Source organism: Lynx canadensis, chromosome D3 (genome assembly GCF_007474595.2).
Source record: "Lynx canadensis isolate LIC74 chromosome D3, mLynCan4.pri.v2, whole genome shotgun sequence".
Taxonomy (NCBI): Eukaryota; Metazoa; Chordata; class Mammalia; order Carnivora; family Felidae; genus Lynx; species Lynx canadensis.
In genome coordinates this window covers 84,020,977-84,048,840 of record NC_044314.2, presented here as the reverse complement: position 1 = coordinate 84,048,840, position 27,864 = coordinate 84,020,977, and the positions used below count along the sequence as shown (strand labels likewise).

The following is a 27,864-nucleotide window of genomic DNA, read 5'->3' as shown; positions in this document are numbered from 1 at the left end:
ATCACTATGTTCACCAACCAGGAAGCTCCCTCGAGCCTAGGTGTCCAGAGCTTTTGTTGGGGTTTTATTACCATAGGCAGCATTGATTAAATCATTGGTCAGGTGATTAATTAAACTCAATATCCAGAGCCCTCCCCTCCTCAGAAGTGTAAAGGTCCGATCTTCTGATCAAGTGCCTGGGTCTTTCTGGTGACCAGCCCACCATTCTGAAGCTACATAGGGGCACACCTTGAGTCACTACTACCAAAACAAAGACACTCTTGTCACTCAGGAAATCCCATTCTTTTGAAGCTCTGGGCCAGGAGCCAGTGACAAAAACTACATCCATTCTTTTTAAAACTTAGGGGCATCTGGGTGGCTCAGTCAGTTAAGCATCTGACTTCGGCTCAGGTCATGATCTCGTGGTCCATGAGTTCAAGCCCTACATGGGGGCTCTGTGCTGACAGCTCAGAGCCTAGAGCCTACTTTGGATTCTGTGTCTCCCTCTCTCTCTGCCCCTCCCCACTTGTGCTCTCTCTCCCTCAAAAATAAACAAATATTAAAAAAATTAATTATTTATTCGAATTATTTGTACACACATATATATTGATTTACAAATATATACAATTTGTTGTTGGCAGATACATTCTTTCAGGTGCCGCAGTGTGTATCATACTCTTTGTCATTGCCACTGGGCCTGTCTCCAGGATAAGCTCTGGGAAGGCAGAAGCTCATCCTGTTGTTTGCCACTGAAGCTCTAGAATCTTATTTGGGGCCTGTCACATAGGGTACACTCTATACATTTGCTGAGCAAATCAATGAGGCTGGCACTGAGGTAGTTTTAGACTTCAGATATTGCTTATGCTGTATTAAAAAATGACATTTCACAGCCAAAATGTCTATCAGTAGAGAACTAGTTGAATATATCAGGGTTTGTTCATACAACGGAGTTACCATCAAAAAAGATTGAAGCTGCTCTAGGTAGATGTGCTAATAATGGATAGATCTCTAAGACATATTATGTAGTATTACAAACAAAATTTAAGGTGCAGAACAATATTGAGTGGTATGTTCTCTTTAACATATACTACAAAGTGTTTAAGTCTTAAGCATTCAGCTTAGTGGCTATTTTCCAATACATCTGTATTTACCACTTTGAAGATTGAGATCTAGAACATTTCCAGGACTTGGAAATCTTTCTCAGATTCCCCTGCAGTCCATACCCTTCAGATGGAACCATTATTCTGACTTCTCTCACTTTAGATTAATTTTGCCTGTTTTTGAACTTTATATCTTTGGAATCACACATAACATACTGCCTATTTAAACTAAATATTCTATCCTGTTACAAATAAATAATGCTTTGTAACTTGCTTTTCCTACATAACATGATATCACGAACATTTTGCAATTAAAATTTGCAATAAAGGGCAGCTTAGGTGGCTCAGTTGGTTAAGCATCTGACTTCAGCTCAGGTCATGAACTCGCGATTTGGTGGGTTCCAGCCCTGCATCGGGCTCTGTACTGATAGCTCAGAGCCTGGAGCCTGCTTTGGATTCTGTGTCCCCTTCTCCCTCTCTGTTCCTCCCCTGCTGACTCTCTCTCTCTCTCTCTCTCTCTCAAAAATAAATAAAAATTTAAAACATTTAAAAAATCTGCAATAAAAATCATGTTTTTTTTTTTTTTTAATTTTTTTTTTCCAACGTTTATTTATTTTTGGGACAGAGAGAGACAGAGCATGAACGGGGGAGGGGCAGAGAGAGAGGGAGACACAGAATCGGAAACAGGCTCCAGGCTCTGAGCCATCAGCCCAGAGCCTGACGCGGGGCTCGAACTCACGGACCGCGAGATCGTGACCTGGTTGAAGTCGGACGCCTAACCGACTGCGCCACCCAGGCGCCCCTAAAAATCATGGTTTTAAATTGCATTGTGGATAGTATATTCTTGGTTATATTTAAATATTTATTATTTTTCTTTTCTTTTCTTTTTTTTTTTTTTTATTCATGAGGGAAGAGGACTTCAGAGTATCCATACAGGCAGCAGGTGAGAAACTGGGGAGTCAAACCTGCGACTCAGATGCTCCCTCTTCCACTGCAAAATGCTAAGTGTTCAAATACGTATAGAGCCTTGCAGAGGTCTTGCACAGGGCATTATAATAGCAACAAGAATGACTAATAAGTATTAATGGCTCATGACAAGAGAACAAATGCTATTAATTACCCTAATATTTTAGGCGTATTGGTAATGTTTGTGCAGTATTATTCATGCAAATATTATTAGCCTGTGTCAGGGGCAGTCGTTGGGCCCACAGAACCAGGGTCACAGCCCAGAGCTCAGCTGCTCATCCCAGATGTGCAGGGGCTGGGACTTGCAGGGATTCACCCCGGTGGAGCTCTGAGGCGCCAATGGGCGCGTAGGAGGCGGAGCCCTGGGAGCGACAGCGGTGCCACCCAATGGGCCGACAGCTGGGGCCGTCTGTGGCCAATGGGCGCGCTCCTCCGCGAGGTCGGAAGTGGTGAGGCAGCTCCGGGGGCCGTTGTTCAGTGCGGGGGCCGAGTGAGGCGGCTCTGTGCATCCGTGACTAGCGGGTCCGCTGCAAGTCCTTGCTCTCGTCTCGGGTGAGTGTAGCGGTGGCCCGCGCCTTGGGAGCCCCGTGTGGCCTCCGGTTAGGGAAGAGGCCGGCATCCTGACGGCGGGGTGTGTGGGCGAGGGGACTGTGGGCCCCGGGGGTCGCGGCCGTAAGGAGAAAGACGGCCATGCCGCCGCGTCTCCTCAGGCCAGTGGGGGAGGCCGCGCGCTGTCCTCAGGGAACCGGAGCCTAGACAGCCCCCGGCGGCGCCGCCCCTCGGAGGCCTGGGCCCGGGCGTCTGGGAAGTGGGCGTCGTCCGGAGCGCCACTGTGGGCACCGCGCCCCGGGCGGAGCCGCGAGTGTGTGTGTAGGGCGGGGGGGCGGGGGGTCGCGTTAGCCTAGTTGCCGGCTCTAGTCCCCCCCTCCGACCAACCGTGCGGCGGCTGTCTCCCCTCACTTCTGCTTTCGCGGGCTCCGAAATGGGATAATGACTTTCACCTCCTGGGGCTGTGGTCTGAAAGAGAAGATAACGTGGAGAGCGTTTAGGATTATCAGAGGCACAGTAAATGTTAACCGCTGTTATTTGCGAAGCTGATGCCCTCTCCATGCCCCATCCCCGAACTCCCGGGCCTCCCCGGGTGAAGGGGCGGTTGGAAACCGCCTCCTGGGTCTGGACTCTGAGGGGACAGCTGCCCCCCCCCCCCAATGCCTAAGAAGGGGGCTCCTTCTAAGGTCGAAGACTTGCCGTAGCGGAGCACTTCGTGCATTCGCTCATCTACTCCGTACAACGACCCTTTGAAGTATTGTCAGTTGTCTGCCTGAGGAATTTGAGGCCCAGAAAGGTTAAGTCCCGTGTCTCCTGAAGGTCAGGACCGGAGCTCGACCCTCAGGGGGGCCCCCCCGCTCTGAGCCCTGCACGCCACCCCCATTCTCCTTGCCGACAGAGGGCACTTTCCGCATCCGAGGCTCTGGTCTTGGTTTAGTTTCTAGAGGGCACCTAGAAACAGTCAGACCGCCCTTAGAGAAGTATCTCGTCTTGACGCTTTGGGACCGTGATTTGTTTTCACAGATAGGTGCTTCCTATCCCTCCTTTACATTTCCTATCAGAGCGGTTAGCTTGACTCATGTAACTCCCTAATTTAAAACCCATCAGTGGTTTACCTTTGGGCTTGGAATATAATCCAGTACCCTTTCTGCTCTGTTTGATAAGGCCTTGAATCATTCCCCTTTTTCATTATGCTCTTCCAGATCTACCTTTACTTTCTCTTTCATTGCCTTTGAGGCCCTCTGCCTGATTGGGTTTTTCCCCCACGCCCGTCCTCTTACTTCCTTTTCACACTTCAGGTCTTAGTTTAAATGTCATCTTCTCAGAAAGTTCTCTCATCACCCTTATCTAAAGTAGACTCCCTTCATCTCCATTTGTCTGCTACCTACTTTTCCATAGAAATGCTCAATGTATATCCGTTTATTTTTCTCCATTACTAAGTTGATCTGTTAGATCAGACAGTATATATTTCTTGAATTTGTAAAGTGTTCTTAGTGCCTGGCCCAGTGTGTGGCACACGGTGTCTCAGTATGTTGAATGAGTATGTGCTTTGAAAAGTGAGTTCTTTTAGAACCGTCAGATCCATCAAAGAAAGAGCCCTTTCGGGGCAGTGTTTAAGACCATTTTTGTGTCACTGTAAATCTGAAGTAAATAGTGATAAAAAAAAAAAATTGCCAGCACTTTGCTCTCTGTGCTGACATCTTGTTTAAAAAGAAGGAAAAACTTTACAGTGCACAAACCCAGCAGACATTCTCAGCTAAGGATCGAAGTTAACATCATCTATAATAATAAGATTGTTGACATCATGTGCCTTCTGATATAATGCACTGACAATGAGCGCGACATCAGTTCTGTGGTATTCTTGCTAAAGATGTGTTAGCCATGAGAAAACATCAAACAAACTCAAACTGAAGGGAATTCTACAAAATACCTAGCCAGGACACTTAACAAGGTTCTGAAAGATGAAAAACTAAATATAGTAGATCAAAGGAGATTGAGAAATAACTATATGCCCTATGTGACCCTGGATTGGATCTTGAACAAGAAAAAGGGAATTAGTGGGATGATTCATGAATATGATCTATAGGTTTATTAATATTGTGTTAGTTTCCTGCACTTGATAATTTTACTGTGGTTGTTTAAAATGTATTGGGTGAAGGGTATACAGGAGTTTTTTTGGTGCTGTTTTTGCAAGTCAAATTATTTTACAATGAAAATTAAAAAATAAAAAGGTAAAATCCAAGGGTATGAGCTATTAAATAAAATGCTTTAATGTACTAGTTTTGGTAACATTTTTCTGGGTACTTGTGTTTTGCTTTTGTGTTTTGCATGTCATCCTAAAAGCAGAAACGAAATTGAAAGTTTACACTTCTTCCTTTATAGTTTTCAGGAAGAGCTAAAGATGGCTGAATTTCTAGATGACCAGGACACTCAACTGTGTGACAACTGGTAAGAGATTAAATCTAGGAAATGTTATTGGAATGAGAACAAACTTGCTTCTGTAAAGGGTTGGTTTATTTATTGGCAGGTTAAAATTGAGACCACATATGTTGTGGAAATATATGGGACTAAAGCCTTTTTAACAATTTTATATAACATTGTTTTATTAATTTGAGAAGATGGTGGGTTCAGATAGTGTAGAGAAATGACTATAGAGTGATGTGATGCGTCTGGGAGTCTGGAGCTCTGGTGCCTGCCTTTAGTTAATGACTTGGCACATGACCCCACTGACTGTTTTTGGAGCTTCACTTCTCTGATGTATAAATCAGCAAATTTATTTTTTGTCTTTCTGAAAAACATCAGACTTTTAAATTTTTATTTTTTTAAATTTATTTTTATTTTTTTAGGTAGGCACTGCCCTACTTAACTCACAACCTTTAGACCTGAGATCAAGAGTCCCATGCTCTACCGACTAAGCCAGCCAGGCGCCCCTCATACATTTTTAAAAAGATACTAAAAATATAATGCAATGTCTGGAGTAGATGAGTGTTTTTCAGATGTGTTGCAAAGATTTCCCTGTGTGGCTACAGTGGCTGTCTTGGGGATGATTGGGAAGAGGTTTAGTGAGCTTGACTCTACATCTAACAGTGAGAGCAGTTCAACCAGAGCCACTCAACTTTTTATAAAGGATTTTGCTGAAGGAATGCTCCCCCACTTAAAAAAAAAAAAAAAAAAAAAGTCTGGGTAAAGTCTTCGGCAGTCCAGCTTAATCATTATCACTTCGTGATTCCAGAACTGTTTGTGAAGACTGGGTGTAGTCTTGAATATTATACTTTCTGTTTTGGCGTGTGTAACCCACGTGAGTGACATGAAAGAGCAGCTTTTTCTTCCTGAAATGAAACTTAGAAGTGTAGCTAATAATTTCTTGAGAATTTGGTATTTTAGTGACATATAAGTGCTCTTATGGAATGCTAAAGAAAAAAGCTATGTTTAACTTAACGAAATTAAGGGAAGTGTAGAAGGGGAGAGATGTTGAATAAGTAAAATAGTTTGACTCAGACTGATGGAAGGTTCGAGCCACCTAACAACAATTTTATTTTTTTATTGCCTCTTTCAATTTTTGCTCAGGGCTTTCAGCAAAATTAGGATATAATCAGAGCAACTGCTGATTGCAGTATTCCTTCCCTGAACAGAATTAAGATTCATTTCTAAGAGAGCGCTTGCTTTATGGGGTATTTTTTTCCTACTATGCCATTATCACTTTCTGCCAATTTAAAAACTACTTGAGCTTTGTGTTTCACATATGCCATTACTGTTAATGAAATAATCAGTTATGCAAATAATCACAAGAAAATAATTGTGATTATGTAAGAAAACATACTGGCAGTGTCATCAGTTACGATACTCTTTATAAGTCCACTTCAATTTGAAGGAATCTCAAGGCCAGGACAATATATAAATAACCATGCTAAGGGAGTTTAAAAAAAAAAAGGGTAAGTTAATGGAAAGCTAATGAAAAGAGGGTTATTCAAAGCCAAAGCAATTTATTTAAAGAAAAAAGATTAGCATGGAAGGGTGACTAAACCAGCACAGGCCTCTCATCTAAGTAACCTTATTTGAATTCCAGGTTTAAAATTTTGTTTTTAGAGCCATATTTCTATAGTTCCCTAAGAAAAGTTAAGATAATCTTTAACGTGTGAGCTGCTGGAGTGCCTTGCCTGACTGGCTCAGTTGGTAGAGCATGCAACTCTTGATCTTGGGGCCCTGAGTTTGAGCCCCACATTGGACATAGAATATACTAAAAATAATAAAAAATTTAAAAAGTTAAAAATGTGAGCTGCCCTTAGATCCACTAGACCAGTAAAAAGAGTAGTTTGTTATTGAAGATGTTTTTGCACGTTATCTCCCTTCTCTGATTGTGGGGAGTAGTTCTAGGGAACAGGAACTTCAGTGTTAGAAGGTTTTGACTTTTAGGGGCACCTGGCTGGCTCAGTTGGAAGAGCATGCGACTCTTGATCTCAGGATCATGAGTTCAGGCCTCACATTGGGTGTAGAGATTACTAAAACCAATGAAAAAAAAGGGAGGGAGGCGCCTGGGTGACTCAGTCGGTTAAGCATCTGACCTTGGCTCAGGTCATGATCTCAGTTCGTGAGTTCTAGCCCCTCATCAGGTGAGCTTGAACCCCACTTCGGGTGAGGCCTGCTTTTCTCTCTCTCTCTCTCTCTCTCTCTCTCTCTCTCTCTCTCACTCACTCTCTCTCACTCTCTCTCTCTCTCTCTCTCTCAAAAAGCAAACAAAAAGGCTTAGACTTTTATTTTTGTATGTATTAAAGAATTGATTTCTAGCTTGTGTTTAGCATTTAGAAGGCTGATGGGAATTTTTCTGGAAGCCTTGGCTTGCCTTTCAGTCACTTCTATCTAAAATAAAATTTTAGGGGTGCCTGGGTAGCTCAGTTGGTTGAACATCCGACCTCGGCTCAGGTCATGATCTTGCGGTTCATGAGTTTAAGCCACCATGTTGGGCTTGCTGCTGTCAGTGCAGAGTCAGCTTCGGATCCTCTGACCCCTCTCTCTACCCCTCCCCCATTTGAACGCTCTCTCAAAAATAAACAAACATTTAAAATAAAATGAGGGGCACCTGGGTGGCTCAGTCAGTTAAGCGTCTGACTCTTAATTTCAGCTCAGATCATGATCTCAATTTGTGAGATTGAGCCCCGCGTTGGGCTCTGCGCTGACCACAAGGACCCTTGGGATTCTCTCTCCCTTTGTCTCCATCTCTCCCTCGATTGTTCTCTCTCTCAAAATAAATAAACTTTAAAAAATCAAATAAAATGAAATTTCATTTTTAACTTGCTAGTCCCTCCATCCTTAAGGCTTTTTAGGAGTTTTATTTAGATATGGAATTGTGTTCTCATTTTCTTACTTAAAACATCTTGTTTTTTATCTGTAGATAGGAAGCAACCATATTGGTATTTTGTCTGGTTGGAATGTTTGGTGTGACTATCTTGGCAGTTAAATTAATTTTTTATTTTATTTAAAAAAAATTTTTTTTTTATTATTTTTTTTTTAACATGTATTTATTTTTGAGAGACCGAGAGAGACAGAGTATGAGCAGGGGAGGGGCAGAGAGAGAAGGAAACACAGAATTCGAAGCAGGCTGCAGGCTCCGAGCTATCAGCACAGAGCCCGACATGGGGCTTGAACTCACAGACCACGAGATCATGACCTGAGCTGAAGTCGGACACTTAACTGACTGAGCCACCCAGGCATCCCCAAAAATGTTTATTTTTGAGAGAGAGAAAGAGCATGAGTGGGAGAGAGGCAGAGAGAGAAGGGGACAGAGGATCTGAAGTGGGCTCTGTGCCGATAGCAGTGAGCCTGACATGGGGTCTCAAACTCCAGCCATGAGATGATGACCTGCGTTGAAGTTGGAGGCTTAACTGACTGAGCCATCCAGGTGCCCCAAAAAGAAAATTATTTTAAAAATTATGAATTTCAGCAGTAATTATTAGCTTAATTTTTTGTGGCATTTGTACATGTATGATTTGCAATCATGATATAGCTCTACTTTCATTTTGTTGTACATATTTAACATAGTCATTAACTTACTTAGACATTTTTAGTGTTTTTTTAAAATCATTTTATCACACTAATGAAAATCTTCATAATCCCAAGAGTGAGATTACGTCGTTAAAGACTGTATTATGGTCCTAGAAACACATTTTCAGGCTATTTTTAAGCAGTTTACAGTATCACTGGTAATGTATTAGAATATTAGTTTCACAACATATTTAATGGTGGAATTTACTAGTTTTTAACTTTTGTTAATTTAATAGGTTTAGATGATAACTTTGATTTATAGCTCCTTCTATATATTTTAATATTCTCTAGTTGAAAAAAATAAAACTGAATTAATTAAAACTACTGGTTTCCTTAGAAAGCTAGGAATTTTAGAGAAATAGGGGAAATTAAATCTTTCAAGACATTGGTAGTTTCTTTATCCATTTGAGTTTCCTTCCCATCTCACAGTTGATTACCTTCCAGTTTCTCTATAAGAGCTGCCTTAATAATTCCACCATTCGGTAAAAATGAATTTGCATTTATTTGGTGTCTTGGTCTTTCAGACTACGAGTATGACTGTCGCTGGAGACACATCAGTCATCTTACTTTAAAATGTTTTTTACACTATGGTTGGAGATTAAAACTATGTAAAAGAGAATTAAGCTGTCTATATTTCAGTGTGGAAGAGAATTCCTGTAGTACTTAGCTTTGGAGGTGAAATAGGATATTAAAGATTTCTTGTATAGGGACGCCTGGGTGGCTCAGTTGGTTAAGCGTCCAACTTTGGCTCAGGTCCTGATTTCGCAGTTTGTGAGTTCAAGCCCCGCGGGTTCTATGCTGACAGCTGGAGCCTGCTTCAGATTCTGTCTCCTTTCTCTCTGCCCCTCCCCTGCTCACACTCTGTCTCTGTCTCTCTCAAAAATAAATAAACACTAAAAAAAAACTTCTAAAAAAGATTTATTGTATAATTGTCATTATTTATTGTGTTCAGTATTTTTCTGAAATTTTAATCTAGGTGACATTTTTTTTTCTTTTAAAGTTTGAGAGAGAGAATGCTCGCAAGCACATGCTCACAGAAAGGCAGACTCCCTGCTGTCAGTGCCCCTCGGAGCCCCACTCGGGGCTCAGTCCCACTAACTGTCAGATTATGACCTCAGCCGAAATCAAGATTCAGACTTCTAACTGACTGAGCCACCCAGGCACCCCCATAGACACATTTTCTAAATACAATTTTTAGCTAGACTAAAATTGGGAGTTTTCTGATGGTCACATCCAAATGACAAAGTAAAGACTGTATTTTTAAATATTTTTTTAAGGAAAAAAAATTTGAAGTTTATTTATTTTGAGAGAGAAAGCACAAGTTGGGGAGGAGCAGGGAGAGAGGGGGAGAGAGAGAATCCCAAGCAGGCTCTACACTGTTAGTGCAGAGCCTGATGAGGGGCTCTAACTCACAAACCATGAGATCATGACCTGAGCTGAAGTTGGACACTTAATTGCTTGAGCCACCTGGGCACCCCAAGACTTTTTAAAAATTTATTTCTTTTGAGAGAGAGGCATGGGCACGAGTTAGGGAGGGGCAGAGAGGGAGGGAGAGAGAGGGAATCCCAAGCAGGCCCTGCACTGTCAGTACAGAGCCCAACGCAGGCTCAAACTCATGAACCATGAGATCATGACCTAAGCCAAAATCAAGAGTCAGACGCTCAACTGACTGAGCCACCCAGGCACCCCTAGATAGGATATTTAATTGGATTCCTTAAACTAAAAGAGAATGGCAAAAAGTGAGTGAGGAGACAAGATTGGGGGAAGGGATTCAGGACTTCATTTTTGTACAGTTCTGCAGTGAACTTTATATCAACAAGGACAGAGAGCATGTTCCTGACTAGTATCTAGCCCACTTTGAAAGGCATCTGGGATATAAGGGAGGCAGTTTTTTCTTTCTTTCTTTCTTTCTTTCTTTCTTTCTTTCTTTCTTTCTTTCTTTCTTTCTTTCTTTCAGCTTATTTATTTTGAGAGAGAGAGTGCAAGTAGGGGTAGGGGCAGAGAAGAGAGAGAGTGAAAGAGAATCTCAAGCAGGCTCTGCACTGCCAGCATAGAGCCTGATGAGGGGTTCCAGTTTCTGAACCGTGAGATCACGACCTAAGCTGAACTCAGCTGCCCAACCAACTGAGCCACACAGGTGCCCCAGGGAGGCAGTTTTCTGTTCCCCACTGGCTATCCCAATGCTGGCATCTGCTCTTTTTGGTTTGACTTTTAGTGGAATAAAGTCTAATGAAATTAAACCTACCTCAGACTGAGAGTGAAAATAAATGGTAGGCTGTTTTGTTCTGGTTTTTTTTGTTTTTGTTTTTTTTTTTGAACAGTCCTGGAGTGTATCATTGTGCTTGGGATCATGGATGGTTTTAGAAAAGCCTAGCTTGGGGCACCTTGGTGGCAGTCAGTTGAGTGTCCGACTTTGACTCAGGTCATGATCTCATGGTTCGTGAGTTTGAGCCCCACATTGGACTCGCTGCTGTCCGCGCAGAGTCCACCCCAGATCTTCTGTCTCCCTCTCTCTGCTTCTCCCCTGCTTGTGCTCTCAAAAATAAATAAACATATAAAAAACAATAGAGAAGCGCAGCTCATTTCTTGGTGTCTGACTTCATGTTGCTGGCTTTGATTAGCTCTGGCATGTAGAAAGTGAGGCTGAGCTTGTAAAGGTAGTACATAGTACTGATAACTCATTGTTGTGCAGAAGACTCAAAACTTTCAGGACTTCTTGAAAAGCAGGGGTAGTAACAATCTTAAGAGCTTATAATAGACTAGATTTACTAAAGAGAAGTAATGGAGACTAAAGATCAGACAAGCCAGATTTCTATGTGATACCACTGTGCAGAAGTCAGTAATGCTTGTCTTTCACTTTGATCTGTTTCTGTAGCAAGAAAGAAATTCCTGTGTTTAATTTTACCATCCATGAGATCCACTGTCAAAGGAACATTGGTATGTGTCCTATCTGCAAGGAACCGTTTCCCAAATCTGACATGGAGAGTCACATGGATACAGAACATTGTCAGGTGAACCACCCAAGTACTCAAATGTTCATAAATGTATTATACTTGCTGTTTTGCAGTAGCAAGTGATTATGTTGTCACAAAGCCAATTTATTGTCACTTCTTATCATAGGTGACCTGCAAATGTAATAAGAAGTTGGAGAAGAGGCAATTAAAGAAGCATGAGGTTAGTTTTCCTGCACCATGAAGAGAGTGCGTTATCATAGGGCCAACATTACTGAGATTACTGACCTAAAAGCGTTTTATTTACAATTTCAAAATAAGTATGAAAGTTTTGTCCTTCGTCTGCTGAGTATGTATACTCTTGGGGTCATCTTCATTGGTAATTCCTGGTTTATTCAATCAATTTAAAGCCAGTGCTATATACAAATGTGCAGATTAGAGAAATCAGTGTCTTTCTGAAGAACAGCCTGTTTTCCTCATTACCAGGTATTTAAGAGATTGGAATGGTAAAGGGAAATTAGGCTGGTGTAACTTTGACAAACATATCTGAATTGCTATGCTTTTGCTATTTGCTCCTGGGCGCCTCTGATTTTAGGTTACTTTGTAATGTGTGCACAAAATGATGATAGGGTGGCTGAGTAGATTCCTTTTAAGAATTTCTTTCCCTCTGTAGAACCTGGTGACAGGGACCAAGAGGGAAGCTGTGACTCTTAAATGCATAGAAAAGCATGGCAGGCAAAGCTAGGGCTGGAAGAGAATATTGAAGTAAATATATATTTTTGGCTTTCCTTGCCCTGATTAAAACATAGGCTCTCTTAGATCTGCATATTAACTGCCTCATTACCCTGTGTTGCAGGAAACTGAGTGTCCTTTACGGCTTGCCCTTTGCCAGCACTGTGATTTGGAACTTTCTGTTCTCAAACTGAAGGACCATGAAGATTACTGTGGTGCCCGGACGGAGTTATGTGGCAATTGTGGGCGCAATGTCCTGGTGAAAGATCTGAAGACTCATCCTGAAGTTTGTGGGAGAGACGGAGAGGAAAAAAGAGATGAGGTTGCCATGCCTCCTAATGCATATGATGAGTCTTGGGGTCAAGATGGAATCTGGATTGCATCCCAGCTCCTCAGACAAATTGAGGCTCTGGACCCACCTATGAGGCTACCCCGAAGACCGCTGAGGGCCTTTGACTTGGACCTTTTCCATAGTAGGACTACCAACCAAAGGAACATGACAGCCCATTTTCCAATTCAGAATAATCTATGTGAGTTGTGTTTGGTTTAGAAAACTGGAATGGTGTCAGAATCTCAGGGCAAATGGGAAGAGTGCTTTGGGGGCAAATAGATCTTAATTATAGAAACCTGATTGGGTCGCCTGAATCGCTCAGTCAGTTGGGCATCCAACTCTTGATTTTGCCTCATGGTGATCTCACAGTTCGTGGGATTGAGCCCCATGTTGAGCTTTGCACTGGCAGTGTGGAGCCTGCTTGGGATGCTCTTTCTCTCCCTCTCTGTTTGCCCCTTCCCTGCTTGCGTGCATGCATGCTCTTTCTCCTTCAAAATAAACATTAAACTGCAATCAGGTTTCTATTTATTTAGGTAACATTAAGAAGAATAACTTTCCTATAGATGGGAAACAGTAGAAACTCTTTGCTGTTGGATTACAGCTAGGGTTGATGATAATGATAACAATGACAGTGACGGTGCTGTTAATAGCTAATATTTACTGAGTATACCTGATGTGCTTCAGGCATTTGTAAAGTGCTTTATATGTATTAACTGATTTAGTTGTCATAAGCAGTCTTTTGAGGGTAGGTAAGTGGCAGAGCTGGGACCTGAATTCAAGCAATCTGACGCCATGCTTCAAACCATTCTGCTATAGTGCGAGAATATATAAAATGTTAAGCATGGTGCTTGTTTCATAATTATAGTTCAATAATATTGGGTATTAATAAGAGTTTCATGCTCTACCAACTGAGCTAGCTGGACACCCATTGTATTGGGTATTAATAAAACAAAATAGTGGAGACTTTTATCACAGCAGACTTAATATTTGGAGTCCTATGAGAACAGGAAGGCTAGGCCTCTTTTGTTCCTGCATAGATGCCTGTAAACCTTGAATAGTTGCTCGGCATGGACTTGAGCTGAGGGGTAGCAACATCTCTAATGTATTTTGAGTACTGTTTTATTTTTTTCTCCCATCCAGTGGAAGAACAAGAAAGGCAGGAAAGGAATAGAACCCGGCAGCCCCCAAAAGAGGGTGGTGAAGATAGTGCAAACCTGGACTTCATGTTGGCCCTAAGTTTGCAAAATGAAGGGCAGGCCCACAGCATGGCTGAGCAGGACTTCTGGAGGGCTGTATGTGGTGCAGACCAGTCCCTTGAAGGTCCCAATGCTCTGAATGACATAAAGGGTAGGTTTGTTTATTCTGCACTAGTCTCTGTCTCTACAGGTTTTTTTTTGTCTAACACCATATAATTTATATAAAATTGTAAGTTTTCCATCAGATAAGATTTGCCTTTTTTGTTTTGCTTTCCCCAACTTTTTATTCGTAGAAATTGTCAGAATAGTACAGTTCCTATCTATATACCCCTTGTTTATATTTGCCAGTTTTAGTGTTTTCCATTTATTTTATATATTTTTATTTCTACCCCTGAATCATTTGAGAATAAGTTGCAGACATAACATTTTATCCCTAAATACTTCAGCATGTATCTTAAAAACAAGGGTATTCTATGTAAACACAATACAAATACCACTCTCAGGAAATTTAACAGAGGTTCCCGACTTACACATAATGTTCTTTGGAGCTTTTTTGTTTTCAAAATCCAGGATTATACGTTGTATTCTTTTTAGGTTAATTTAGTTTAGCCCCCTCCACCTGTCTTTTTTTTTTCTTTCTTTCTTTCAGTGCATTGGTACTTTTGAAGAGTCCAGGGCAGTTGTTTTGCAGAATATTTCTTTCCTAATTTAGATTTGTCTGATTGTTTTCCCATGTTTAGATTCAGGTTACACAGTTTTGGCAGAATTGCTATGTTGGTGATGCTGTCCTTCTCAAGATGTCAGTTTATCCTATTATTCATTAAAATGAAGTCTGTCAGGTACCTTCATTATATGGATAGCTTTTATCTTTATAATAGCTACATGCAGATTGTTATTTTGAGATTGTGGGGGAATGAGATATTTATACCATCTTTTATTTAGTAGTTTTTTCTATTCACTAAGGTTTCTTGCTTGAATCAGGTATAACTGACAATTGTGCAATAGTGATTTTGTTTTTATCCTTTGTTCTAAATAGTTATGATTCTATAAAGAACTTTGCTCCCCTCCCTGCCTGCATTTAAAAACAATTCTGGGGGCACTTGGGTGTCTCAGTTGGTTAAGTGCCTGACTCTTGATTTTGAATCAGGTCATGATCTCACAGTTCGTGGAGATCAAGCCCATGATGGGCTCCACACTGGGCACAGAGCCTGCTTAAGATTCTCTTTCACCCTCTCCCTCTCCCCTACTTGCTCGCATATGCTTGCTTACTCTCTCTCAAAACACAGAAACAAACAACTTTTAAAATAAAAATAAAAATTCTGGGACACCTGGCTGGTTCAGTCGGTAGAGCCTACGATTCTTGATCTCTGGGTTGTGAGTTCAAGCCCCATGTTGGATGTAGAGGTTCCTAAAAAAAATAAAACTAAACTTTTAAAAACAAAAGTTGGGGGGCACCTGGGTGGCTCAGTCCGTTGAGCATCTGACTTCGGCTCAGGTCACGATCTCACATTTCGTTAGTTTGAGCCCCACATCAGGTTCTCTGCTGTCAGCATGTAGCTGGCTTCCGATCCCCTCTCACCCTTTCTCTCTGCCCCACCCCCTCTTGCACTGTCTCTCAAAAATAAAAAATAAATAAACATTTAAATAAAAATAGGGGCGCCTGGGTGGCTTAGTTGGTTAAGCATCTGACCAGCTCAGGTCATGATCTCACAGTCCTTGAGTTCAAGCCCCACGTTGGGCTCTGTGCTGACAGCTCACAGCCTGGAGCCTGCTTTGGATTCTTTGTCTCCCTCTGTCTCTGCCCCTCCCCTGCTTGTATTCTGTATCTCTCTCTCTCTGTCTCTCTCTCTCTCTCTCTCTCTCAAGAAAATAAACATTATTTATTTAAACATTTTTTATCCCCCCCCAGATCTTTATTTTTTTAGAATTTTTTTTTAACATTTATTTATTGAGAGAGAGACACTGAGCATGGGCAAGGAAGGGGCAGAGAGAGGGGGAGACACAGAATGCAAAGCAGGCTTCAGGCTCTGAGCTGTCAGCACAGAGCCCGATACGGGGCTCGAACTCACAAACTGCAAGATCATGACCTGAGCTGAAGTCGGACGCTCAACCGACCGAGCCACCCAGGCGCCCACTCCCCCACCCCCAATTTTTTAAATAAAAATAAAAGTTGGATTGTGTTCAGTAAACCATCACTTTGGGTCTCTAGTTTGGAGAACAGTATATTTGAGGGATGCATGTCCTACATATTTAAAACGCTTGAGTTGTAAGAGATTTTGGGGACCTAAAATTACACAGCTGTCAGCCATGAGTTTTCTTCATACCACTGTATGAATAGTGACTCCAAGAATAGTAGGATAATTCTTAACATTTTGTTGATTTGGATAAAATAGGAATTGGTCCTGGTTAAAAGAGGTAAATGGTAGAGTGTCGTATGCCTTGCTTAAAGGAAGTAAATGGTAGTGTTAATAGAAACTTGGATAGGTGTTGATGTATTTTTCCTTTTAAAAAATTTTTGTAGTTTCTAATAAGTTAATTTAAAAAATAGGGGTGCCTGGGTGACTCAGTCGGTTGAGCCTCTGACTTCGGCTGAGGCCATGATATCATGGTTCGTGAGTTCGAGCCCCACGTTGGGCTCTGTGCGGACAGCTCAGAGCTTGGAGCCTGCTTTGGATTCTGTGTTTCCCTCTCCCTCCCTTTCTCTCTCTCTCTCTCTCTCTCTCTCTCTCTCTCTCTCTCTCTGCCTACCCCTCCCCTGCTCACACTTTTTCTCTCTCAAAAATAAGTAAGCATTAAAAAAATTCTTTTTAATAGTAAATATTTTATTTAATAGTAAAATATTTAATAGTAAAATATTTTGTTTTTATGATCTACTCTAGATAGTGACTGGTTAACATGTAAATTCATGTAAATTCAAAGATTGAATAAAGGGATGAGTCTGGCTCCTTAGGGGGTGATGTCCCCACAGATTGGAAAAACACTATTTTAGGCTGTATTTTCTTCCTTAAGAAAATGTTCTTTGTATTATAGAAGGTTTTTTCAATTGAAGTATAGTTGACATTAAGTTAGTTTCAGGTGTACAACCTAGTGATGCAACAATTATATACGTTATGAAATGTTTACTACAGTAAGTGTATTACAAGTTATTTACTATATTCCCTATGTTATACTTTCCATCCCCGTGAGTAGAGAATATTTTAAAACAATTTGCATATGTAATAAAAATGATTGTGTATAAATCAAATAAGTGAATTGCATTATATGTAAATTATATCCCAATCTGTTAAAGAAGAAAGGTAAAAATAATTAAAAAAAATTAACGTTGTAAAAGAGTGTAAGAGGGAGTTTAAGTTTTGTCTTTACCCACTGAAAACAGTCTCCTGGTTCTTCCCCGAGATTACCACTTTCAGCAGGTAATTAGGTGACCTTATAGTCCTTGTGTATAAAAGGATGTGAATGTGTAATATAATGAGATTGTTTAAAAGCTGGTTTCATTAGAGAGGCATCCTGCATTTTGGGGAGCAGTACAAGGCTTCCCATTGTAATGTTTAGCTTTGAATTCTTTTCATTTCAACAACCTTTTATGGTATGCTGATAACCTTTGATTTCTTTTTTTTTTCTTTTTTTTTTTTTACATTTTATTCATTTTCGAGAGAGAGAGAGAGAGAGAGAGAGAGAGAGAGAACAAGTGGGGGAGAGGCAGAGAGAGAGGGAGACACAGAATCCAAAGCAGGCTCCAGGCTCTGAGCTGTCAGCACAGAGCCTGACGCAGGGCTCAAACTCACAAACCATGAGATCATGACCTGAGCCTAAGTTGGATGCTTAACCGACTGAACCACCCAGGGCCCCACGTTTGATTTGTTTTTTACCTAATAGTTGCTGTTTCTTCCCTTAGGAAAATGCCCTAGCCCCAAAGAAAGCCTTTTCCAAACTCTGAGCAGTATCTTTTTTTTAAACTTTATTTATCTTGAGAGAGAGAAAGCGTGCACGTGTGCACACGTGAGCATTGTAGGGGCAGACAGAGAGAGAATCCCAAGCAGGGTCTGTGCTATCAGTGTGGAGCCTGACTTGGGGCTCCATCTCATGAACTGTGAGATCATGACCTGAGCCAAAACCAAGAGTCGCACACTTACCTGGATGCTTAACCAACTAAACCACCCAGGCACACCTAAGCAGCGTCTTTTAATGTGAGTCTCGTCAACTGTTCAGACTTGACTTTCATGGTATGGAAGAAAGTAAGATGCAGTAGCATAGTAGTCACAAGTGAAGACTGGGTTCAGTGTAGTTTCCTTTATTTTCTCCTTTCTTGGTTATTTATTAGATTGTTTTATTGACTTTTGTTTGCTTGTTTCATTCCATTTTTCCTCTCGTATGGAATTTATATTCTCTGTCGCTATTCTTGTCATGGTTGCCCTGGAAATTTCAACATGTTTATTTTAACAAAGACTGAATCTTAGTGATAAAGTTCTCCCAATTAATACAGTGCCCTCAGAATTAGGATTATCCATTTATGACTTAAAAATTACTGGGGTGCCTGGGTGGCTTAGGTTAGGCGTCTGACTTCGGCTCAGGTCATGATCTTACAGTGCATGTGTTTGAGCCCCGTGTCAGGCTCTGTGCTGACAGCTCAGAGCCTGGAGCCTGCTTCCGATTCTGTATCTGCCTCTCTGTCTGTCCTTCCTCCGCTTGCACTCTGTCTCTCTCTCTCTCAAAAATAAATAAATGTTAATTTTTTTTTTTTTTTTTTAAATTACTGATGTGGGGGCACCTGGGTGGCTCCATCAGTTAAGCGTCTGACTTTTGCTCAGGTAATGAGCTTGCAGTGTGTGTTCAAGCCCCATGTTGGGCTCTGTGTAGACAGCTCAGCCTGGAGCCTGCTTCAGATTCTGTATGCCCCTCCCCCAATAAACATTAAAAAAAAAACCAAAAACCGATGTGTTAGTGTTCTCTCTTATTTTCTTTTTGACACCATGATGTAGGCATTTCTTGTTTTATATACTCATTATATTTATTTGTACTTATTACGTGTTTACCTTTTTTTTTTTTTTTTTGCTCACCCATTCTTGCATGTTTCTCAGAACTTCCTTTTAGGATAAATTTCTTCCTAAGGTATATTCTTTGGAAATTCTATTGGAAGTGTCTGTTGAGTGTAAATTCTGTATTTTTGTTTGTCTGAAAATACCTTTATTTTTTTTATGTGATAGTTTCTCTGGTAATAACAATTCTAGCTTGCCAATTATTTTGTCTTCATTCTTGGAAGATATTCTATTTCTTGGCTTCTGTTGTTGGCTATAGAGAGGTCATCTATTAGTGTTATTTCTATAAGCTTTCCTTTTTTTTAATTTCAATAACTTTTTTTAAATTTCTGTAACTTTCTTTTCTGTCTGGCTGATTTTAAGATCTTTTTGGCTTTTAGGTTATGCAGTTTCTCTGGCTTTACATCTCTTGGGTTTTGCTAGCTTTCCTGATTTGTATTTTTCATCTATATGGAAAATTGTTATCTGTTACTTTGTTGATTATTGCTTGTCTTCCATTCCTTGTAGTCTCTTCATTTTCTTTTTTCTTTCTTTTTTATTTTATTTTATTTTTTATATATATATATATTTTTTTTTTTACATTTATTTATTTTTTGGGACAGAGAGAGACAGAGCATGAACAGGGCAGGGGCAGAAAGAGAGGGAGACACAGAATCGGAAACAGGCTCCAGGCTCTGAGCCATCAGCCCAGAGCCCGACGCGGGGCTCAAACTCACAGACCGCGAGATCGTGACCTGGCTGAAGTCGGACGCTTAACCGACTGCGCCACCCAGGCGCCCCTTTCTTTCTTTTTTAAAGTAAGCTTTATGCCCAGTGTGGGGCTTGTACTCATGACCCCAAAATCAAGAGTTGCATGCTCTACCAACTGAGCCAGCCGGGCACCCCGTTTGTAGTCTTCTCTTGAATTCTGTTTAGATGTGTTAGTTTTTGCTCTGTCCTCCCTGTTTCTTACATTTTCTGTTTCTTTGTCCTCTGAAGGGCATTCTGGGCAACTTCTTAACTGTCTGCTTTCTAATCTGTTGTTCAATATGTCCATTGAGGTTTTCACTTCAGTGCTTATATAGTTTTCATTTATTCTATTTGAGTTCCATTTGGTTCTTTTTTCTTCAGTGTGTCTTCTCGTATTTTAAATAATCTCTTATATCTGGGATAGTCCTAATTCCATTTTAAACATAGCTTTAAACATTTTTAAATATACTTATTTTTCTATAGTGTCTGAAAATATATCTGAAGTCTTTTTTTTTTTTTTTTTGCTATTTGTTGTTTCTGCTGTCATGGTGGCTTGCTGCCTCCTGCATGTGTGCACATGTGTTTTAACAGTTTTTCTGCCGTGTTCTCCTAAGAGTATTTATATGTGCTTCTGGCAGGTGCCTAGCGATACTACTGACTGAGATCATTTTAAATTGAATTTTAGGTTGGCTTGGGTTTTTAAGAATTATAAACATGAATTTATATAAAACCAGAAGTGTGGATTCTAGACTCAAACCCATGTAAAGGCCAAACTTAGTTACTGTTTCTTGGTGGAGACTTCTTTCTCCTACCCAGAGTGAAGACCTAGGTCATCCTCTCATTGTTCATCCTCCAGTTCAGCAGTTTTGCCGAAGCTGTTGTGTTTGGGGAATCCTGGGCTTAAACCTCTTATTTATTTGCCCTCTTAAGTTACTTTTATTGAGCATCTTTTTTTTTTTTGGTATTTTGTACTGGGAGAGTTTTGCTTGTTTGTTTTCATTTTATTCTTGAGAGAGAGAAAGAGAGCGTGTGCGCTTGAATGCATGAGAGTGGGGGAGGGGCAGAGAGAGAGGGAGACACAGAATCTGAAGTAGGTTCCAGACTTTGAGCTGTCTGTCAGCACAGAGCCCAAGTTGGGACTCAAACTCATGAATGATGAGATCATGACCTGAGCCGAAGTCCGATGCTTAACTGACTGAGCCACCCAGGTGCCCCTGGGAGAGTTTTTCAGGATATTTGTCTTTCAGTCATAAGCAGGCCTCAACTTACTGATCTGTAAAATGAGAGTAATGTCGGATCTCCGTAAGTTTTCTTGGGGGACAGAAATACTGCACAGAAGCCTTTAGATTAGTGCCTAGAGTTAGTACACATTTGAATTCTTCCTTAATTAGAGTAGTGGGTAAGTAATCACTTTATTCCTACTCAGGAAATGGTGACAAAGAAATCTCTTTTTTCATAGTGGAAGTTTTTTTTGCCTAGCGCCTGTCTCTTAGATGGTTTCCCTTTGAGGATTTATAGCCCCACAAATTGCTATATATAAGAAATGTCAAAGGAAGTTGGACTTTTATACAAAACTTCCCAAGGGAGATAAAAGGTTGAATTGAGTTTGTTTTTGTTCATTGAGTCTGACTGTATGGCCTGATACCTAGGTACGGCTGACCGGACCATGTTGCCTTGTGAATTCTGTGAGGAGCTCTACCCAGAGGAACTGCTGATTGACCATCAGGTGTGTTGTGAATTACTTGAGAAATATGTGCAGGCCATCGTTGGTGTTGTAGACCACATGAGATCTTGAGCAAACTATTTTAATGCACCTGTGGCAGAAGTGGCAACTATATTTCTTAACATGGCATGACTGACCTACAGATTTGAAAACTCTGCCTTGTTCCCTCTTGGAAAAAGTTATGTTCATTCCAGCAGGCCCGCTTGCTCCTCCCATTCTGTGGTCACTAGTGTACATCTCTACTGACCATCTTATAAGCTGGTCTCCTCTCATGCCACATTTTGATGTATTGGAGGCATACTGAAGTCCTTGCAGTTCCCTGGAAGGGTTAAGGGTCTTTTTTGCACTTGACTTTTTCTGCCTGCAAGGTGTGTGGCCATCCATCCTGTCTCCCCAACACACTCAACAGTGCAGACTCCTTGCTCATGGACTTAGTTCTCGCATGACTTTCAGGAAACTATCCTAAGTTCTGAAGGCTAGGTCAGAAGTCCCACTCTTTGAAAGTGCTGTGCCTGCTTCTCTTTTAGCCTGTCACCCTGTGGTATGGGCTCCTGATGCCCTGTTGGTCTGCACCACTAGGCTGAGTTTTTTGAGGAGGTTCTGTGTTTTCCTAGCTACTGAATCTCTCAATATCTGGTATATGAAAGGTGTCATATTCTTTTTGAATGGTTGAAAGTTCTTGAGCCATTTAGGAATGGTTAGAGAATAGCCTTTGTGTTTGAGGATTACCTGGTGGAGGGAACCATTTTTCTTCCCACAGTCTTGCTGTCTCTGATTTGGGATTTCCGTAACTATTAAGTAATCCCTGTGCTCTAGGTGGAACATATTTGCCCCCTCCATAAGTGGAATAGTAACAGTATTTGAATACATCCAGTTTTTGTCTTGGGAGCAGCATAAGAAAACCCGTTAATAGGGATAACAGCCTCTCTTATTCTGTGGTTGTGGGGAGAATCTCCAATCTTTTCAACTTAAAAAGAATAATCAAAAACAACCCGCCCCCCCAAAAATAAAAAATAATCACTGGGGTGCTTGGCTGGCTCAGTTGGTAGAGAGGTGACTGTTGATCTCAGGTTTATAAGTTCAAGCCCCATGTTGGGTGTAGAGATTACTTAAAAATAAAATCTTTTTTTTTTTTTTTGAAATGTATTTAATCTCTATACCCAACATAGGGCTTGAACTCATGACCCCAAGATCAAGAGTCAGATATTCTGACTGAGCCAGCCAGGAACCCCAAAAATGAAATATCTAAAGAAAAAATAACATGAACACAGTAAAAAAAAATACAAAACAGCAGAAATATTAAAAATAAAAGTAGAGTGTTTCATCTGCGTTTGCCCTAACTCACCCTTTTTAGTCTCTCTCCCCAGTATTAAGCATTATTAACATTTTGTGACTTTTAGATAATGATTTAGGAATGTAGTGTTTTCCTTAACTTCTGCTTTTTTTTTTTTTTAATCTATGTTTTTTGAGACAGACAAGCTGTAACCCTTCCTGTGCCTTACCTTCACTCAGTATGGGCAGCACTCCCCCCAAAGAGGTGGAGGACCCTGATGTCATCTTCCAAAAGTTTTTGCAGCAGGCTGCAAGTAACCAGTTAGACTCTTTGATGGGCCTGAGCAATTCACCCCCTGTAGAGGATAGCGTCATCATCCCGTGTGAATTCTGTGGGGTACAGCTGGAGGAGGAGGTGCTGTTCCATCACCAGGTAAGAGTCTCTAGAGGACCTGTCCACTTCATTCCATGCAGATCCTCTGAGTAAACCTGAGACTTTTAGAACTGAGAATGCTTCTTTAGCTTTTAAGTTGCATGTAAACCTGACCTGGCTATTGGCCATGCCCTGTTCTGTGAATTATCAAAGGGGTCTACTACCTCAGGCTTTCAGACATTCTCTACCTCTGTCAACTAAAACCATAATGTCATTAGCTGAGGACCTAGGAGCCAGGACTCCATTTAAGCAAGCATCCTGGACCTGCCAAAAAGATTTTGATGCGAGGTTCCCTGAGATCACTGACCAACATTTTATTTTTGACAAGGCAGTTTCTTCCTTTTGGTGGCATTTGAGTCTCTAATTCCAGGAGACCTGAAGGTCTGGTTCTGGCTTTACCTTTATGTTTGACCTTGGATAGGTTCTGTCCCTTCACTGGGGATGTCTGTAAATGAGGGAATTAGACTAGGCAGTCTAAAGTTCTTTTTCAGGAGCTCCTACGTGGCTTAGTTGGTTAAGCGTTCCACATCGGCTCAGGTCATGATCTTGCGGTTTGTGAGTTCGAGCCCCGCGACGGGCTCTGTGCTGACAGTTCAGAGCCTGGAACCTGTTTCAGATTCTGTGTCTCCCTCTCTCTCTGCCCCTTCCCCACTTGTGCTCTGTGTCTGTCTGTCTGTCTGTCTGTCTCTCTCTCTCTCTCTCTCTCTCAAAAATAAGTAAACATTTGAAAATAAATAAAGTGCTTTTTCAGCTTTGCAGTCTAGGATACCAACCTGTTGGTAAAAAATATATTCTCTGTCTAGTCTTGTTTGTTATGAGAAGCTACTCCTGGAGCTGTGTTCAGCGTCATTTATGTAGTTGATCTGATATAGCTGTTGCTAGAACATGACACGTTTCTATAAGAAAGCATCTGCTTTTGGATCAAGCAGTACATAAGTAACTGCTTGTTGTCTCCAAGGAGATATTATGAAAGAAGTAACCGTGTAGATCCTCTTTGATCAAAGTATTGATGTGCTTTTCTGGGTTCCTGAGATCAACCCTTCCCTTATCCTAGTAGAAATCAGAGTGCTTCTCTTAGTGCCTTAGGTGCTAATGGGAATGATTGAGCCATTCCAGATGTGTTTCCTCTTAGTCCTGGGCCCTTTTTCACGGTGGTTGTCGAAGTTGTATCTGTCTCCTCCCTCCCCCCATAAGGTGTGTTTGCCCAACCTGCCATTCCTTCCTTTCCTCCTGTTGTTCCCTCTCTTAGGGTTAACTCAATTCTGAAGTACAAATTCTGTTTTTTCTTGTCAGGACCAGTGTGACCAACGTCCAGCCACAGCAAACAACCATGTGACGGAGGGGATTCCTAGACAGGATTTCCAGCATCCAGAGACTTCACCAGAGCTGCCCAAGAGGCGTGTCAGACACCAGGGTATTAGCCAGGGCTGAGCCAAGGCCACAGGTCTGCTGCTGGCTCAGGCCTGCTTACCACTTGTCATCTGCTACTCTAACATGGGGGTTACCTGAATTCTGAATTCCCAAGCACAGTAGGATCTCACTGGGGTCTCTCTTGAGGCTAGTTGTGGTCCCATGTTAGACTGAGCTGTCTCAAGTGTATTATAGGGTAATGGCTTTGGGGACAGCCATGAGAAAGGCTCGTCAGTGCTTATTCAGCTGTAGGTCTTCTATCTGTGCAGTTGATAATTTGGAAATAATTTTCAGATCTTACTGTGTCTGCATTGGGTCCCTGTTTCTAGTTTAGGGTACTCAAGTTCATTAGTAATAATATTATTTAGGAACCTCATGTCTGGGGGTCCTTGGATGGCTGTCGGTTAAGTGTCCAACTTTGGCTCAGGTCATGATCTCATGGCTTGTGAGTTCAAGCCCTGCTTCAGGCTCTACTGTCAGCGCAGAACCTGCTTCTGATCCTCTGTCTCTGTCTTTCTCTACCCCTCCCCCATTAGAGCACATGCACACTCTCAAAAATAGACATTAAAAAAAAAACCCAAAACCCGCATGACTAGGCAAGTAAGCTGTTTTTTAAACCTAACCATTACAAAGCCAATTACAAATTATTTTTCGAGGTTTGCTGGCACACCATTGTTGAATAGTCAGGAAGACTGTGTTTGAGGACCCAGGTAATAAGTGTGGACAAAATAAGTCAGGACCCAAACCTGTCCTGAAGATGTGGGTTTCAGCAGTCTTTAGGGCTAAGGCAGTTCTCTTCTACCCAGAATTCTATTATTCCTGCCCCAAATCCAGCACTAATAGCAAGAGTAGGCTTTTCCCTAAAACTGGTGCTTTTTTCTCTTCTCAGGAGATCTGTCTTCTGGTTACATGGATGATATCAAGCAGGAAATGGCTAAAGGGCCCGCCTACCCTCTTCCCCCCAGCAGACCCATTAACAATATGACACCTACCTGTAACCGACTGTCAACATCCACATCAAGCCCCAGACCTGGGTGCCAGCCCAGTCCTCCTCGCATACTGAAGCTCAACAACTTAGACAGCCAAGACAGCCGGGGGCGGAATCGAAACAGCCATAACTCGGCCATGGCCACTGGACATGCTCCAGTGATTCACCCGGTGCGAAATCTCTACCCAGAAAACCTCGTACCCTCCTTCCCCCGTGGGCCTTCCGGGAGATACGGAGCAAGGTAAGAATCAGTAGCCCAGGAGTGGAGCTTGGGAATAGCTCGGGAGAACATAGTGGGAGTGTGTGGACTTTTGTGTGTATTGTGACCTGATTCCAAAATGTTCTTTTGCTATTGGTGGGTTTTCCATTGTTCATTTGTTTGGTCTGCTGGCGGAAAGCTGCTTTTGTCTGGTTCCAGCTGTTTTTGTTCTCTCCCGAGTTTTCTGACTTTTGTTCAGCAACCTCTCAGGTACTAGTTTCCAATCCTTCTCTTTCAGTGGTAGGAGTGAGGGTGGCAGGAACTCGCGGGTCACCTCCACAGCCGCCAACTACCGCAACAGAACTGCAAAGGTAATTGGGGATCCAGCCCATGATGCTCAGCTAGGACTCAGAAATGGGTGGAACTGGTGTGGTTCTTGAAGTCAGAGGTGAGCGGTCAGGCATTCGTGGCCAAAGGGCTGTTCTTTTGGCTTTGGATGAGGAGGTTTCCATAGAAGTTTGACGTTTCCAGGGCTCTAAAGGAGGAGGACTGCTTTTTCACTTCCTGCTTTCTACTTTGTGTTCTGTTGTTCAGGCAAAAACCCCCAAGCAGCAGGGAGCTGGGGATGCAGAGGAGGAAGAAGAGGAGGAGTAATGGCGTCGGCAAAGAACCTGCACGTTGGTTCCATCTTCTCTGCACAGCAGCACTTGCCGCAGTTCAGGCCCCACCTCTTGGGCTCTATGGGCAGGGGAGATTTTACAGGTTTTAACTTTTTCTAGGTTATGGCCATTTTGTGTCTTTTGAGATTGTGCTGTGGGAGTTTGAAGGTTTGGGGGAGGGTTAGCAGGGAGGCTGTTGAGAAATGTTTCAGCTTTAGCTGCTGCCTGCCTTTTGGCCTCACAGAAATACAGTGTATGGCCTCTCAGCCCACCAGGGCTCCATCTTTTGACATACTATTACCACTGCTTCTTGGTGCTGTATGGTCCTGGTGGAAAGAGGAGAGAAAAGGTTCTGGAAACCTGGTACTCACCAGTGGAGTGATTCTCTTCCCTGCTGGGGCCTCGATCTGGGAACTTTTAGGTAACCTCTCCTGTGTACTGGCCCTCCACACTCTAGAATTTGGGCCTCTGGTATGTATGGAGGCACCTGGTAGAGTGTTCAGGCCAGTTGCAATATATGTTAGGAACAAGGCTTTTGGAGATGAGTTGAGCTAGAGGTGAGTGCACTAGAGGCTTTGTTTTAATCTGCTTCTTCGGCATTTGGCATAACTGCCTTCTGTTTCTGGTGGGGAGCACGGCTCCTTTTTCTTTACTGCCTTCGGCTGGAGAAGGCTGGGGGCTCCCTGTTGCCACCAGGGCCATGCTGGGCTCTGCTGGGATCAGGCCTGAGGCCTAAGCTCTGTGGCTTGCTCTGAAAACCAAGTATCAGAGCCCCCTTCCCCTCTTTTTATTTTACTACTACCACTACTACTACTATTATTAACATCCTTGTAATAGAAATAAAGTTTGTACTTGGAGTTCAGTGGAGTCTTGTGGTTCCTTCTCCTTTGCCCTCTGTAGAGACCTGAGGGAAGACAGAGTAGGCGAGAGTCGGCCCAGAGTATGGGGAAAGGTGAGCAGGACTAGGCTTTCTCTGTGCTTCCTGGAGCCCTAGCAGTTCTAGCATAAGCTGCTTCTCAGAGCCAGACATTCATTATATAGTTTTCTATTGGATTTCAAAGAAACTGGCAGTTTCTGCAGCTCTGGTTGTGATTTGGCATGGGGGCGGAGTTGCCTCCAACTGAATCGAGAAAGGCAGATTCCTTAAAAGCCTCTTTTCTCATAGCGGTTGAGTCTTAGTAGAATTATTCATTACCCTTCAGCACCTCACAGTTTGCATAGGACCTCAGGTCATTTTGAGCTCATTTGTTTTTCCCCTCACAACCTAGTGGGGGGTAGGGAAAGAGGGAAAAATTGTCCCTTTTCATAGGTAAAAAGGAGTGACCTGCATAAGGCTATGCAGATAATTCACAGCAGTGCTAGGACTCAAATCCAGGTCTGAGCTATTCTGAGAGAAACAAGCTAGATTAGAAAAAAGAATACATAACTATAGGGATTTTTTTGTATATCATATGTCAGTTAAAATCAGTCCATTAGCTCAGAGACCTTCTTGTGTCAGGTGAAGAAGCTGGAAAGACTGAGAGACTTGTACCATTTCTGGCATGATTGAAAATCCCCCTGGAGGGGGTGGGT

At 42.0% G+C, this 27,864-nt stretch overlaps 1 protein-coding gene across 2 annotated transcripts; it reads left to right on the top strand.

Moving 5' to 3' along the window:
* The first annotated feature begins 2,490 nt into the window (after positions 1–2,490).
* TRAFD1 (TRAF-type zinc finger domain containing 1) lies at positions 2,491–27,864 on the top strand. Of its 2 annotated transcripts, none has more exons than XM_030336036.2 (12): positions 2,491–2,597; positions 4,977–5,042; positions 11,509–11,644; positions 11,754–11,807; positions 12,441–12,846; positions 13,788–13,994; positions 21,258–21,334; positions 22,806–23,036; positions 24,330–24,450; positions 25,336–25,675; positions 25,932–26,004; positions 26,228–27,864. In XM_030336036.2, exons 2-12 carry the CDS (start codon positions 4,996–4,998, stop codon positions 26,285–26,287), a joined length of 1,752 nt encoding a protein of 583 aa, XP_030191896.1. In that variant the 5' UTR covers positions 2,491–2,597; positions 4,977–4,995; the 3' UTR covers positions 26,288–27,864. The 2 variants fall into 2 exon arrangements, with proteins under 2 accessions (XP_030191896.1, XP_030191897.1); XM_030336037.1 differs by lacking the exon at positions 2,491–2,597 and adding an exon at positions 2,941–3,110 and having other exon boundaries at positions 26,228–27,154.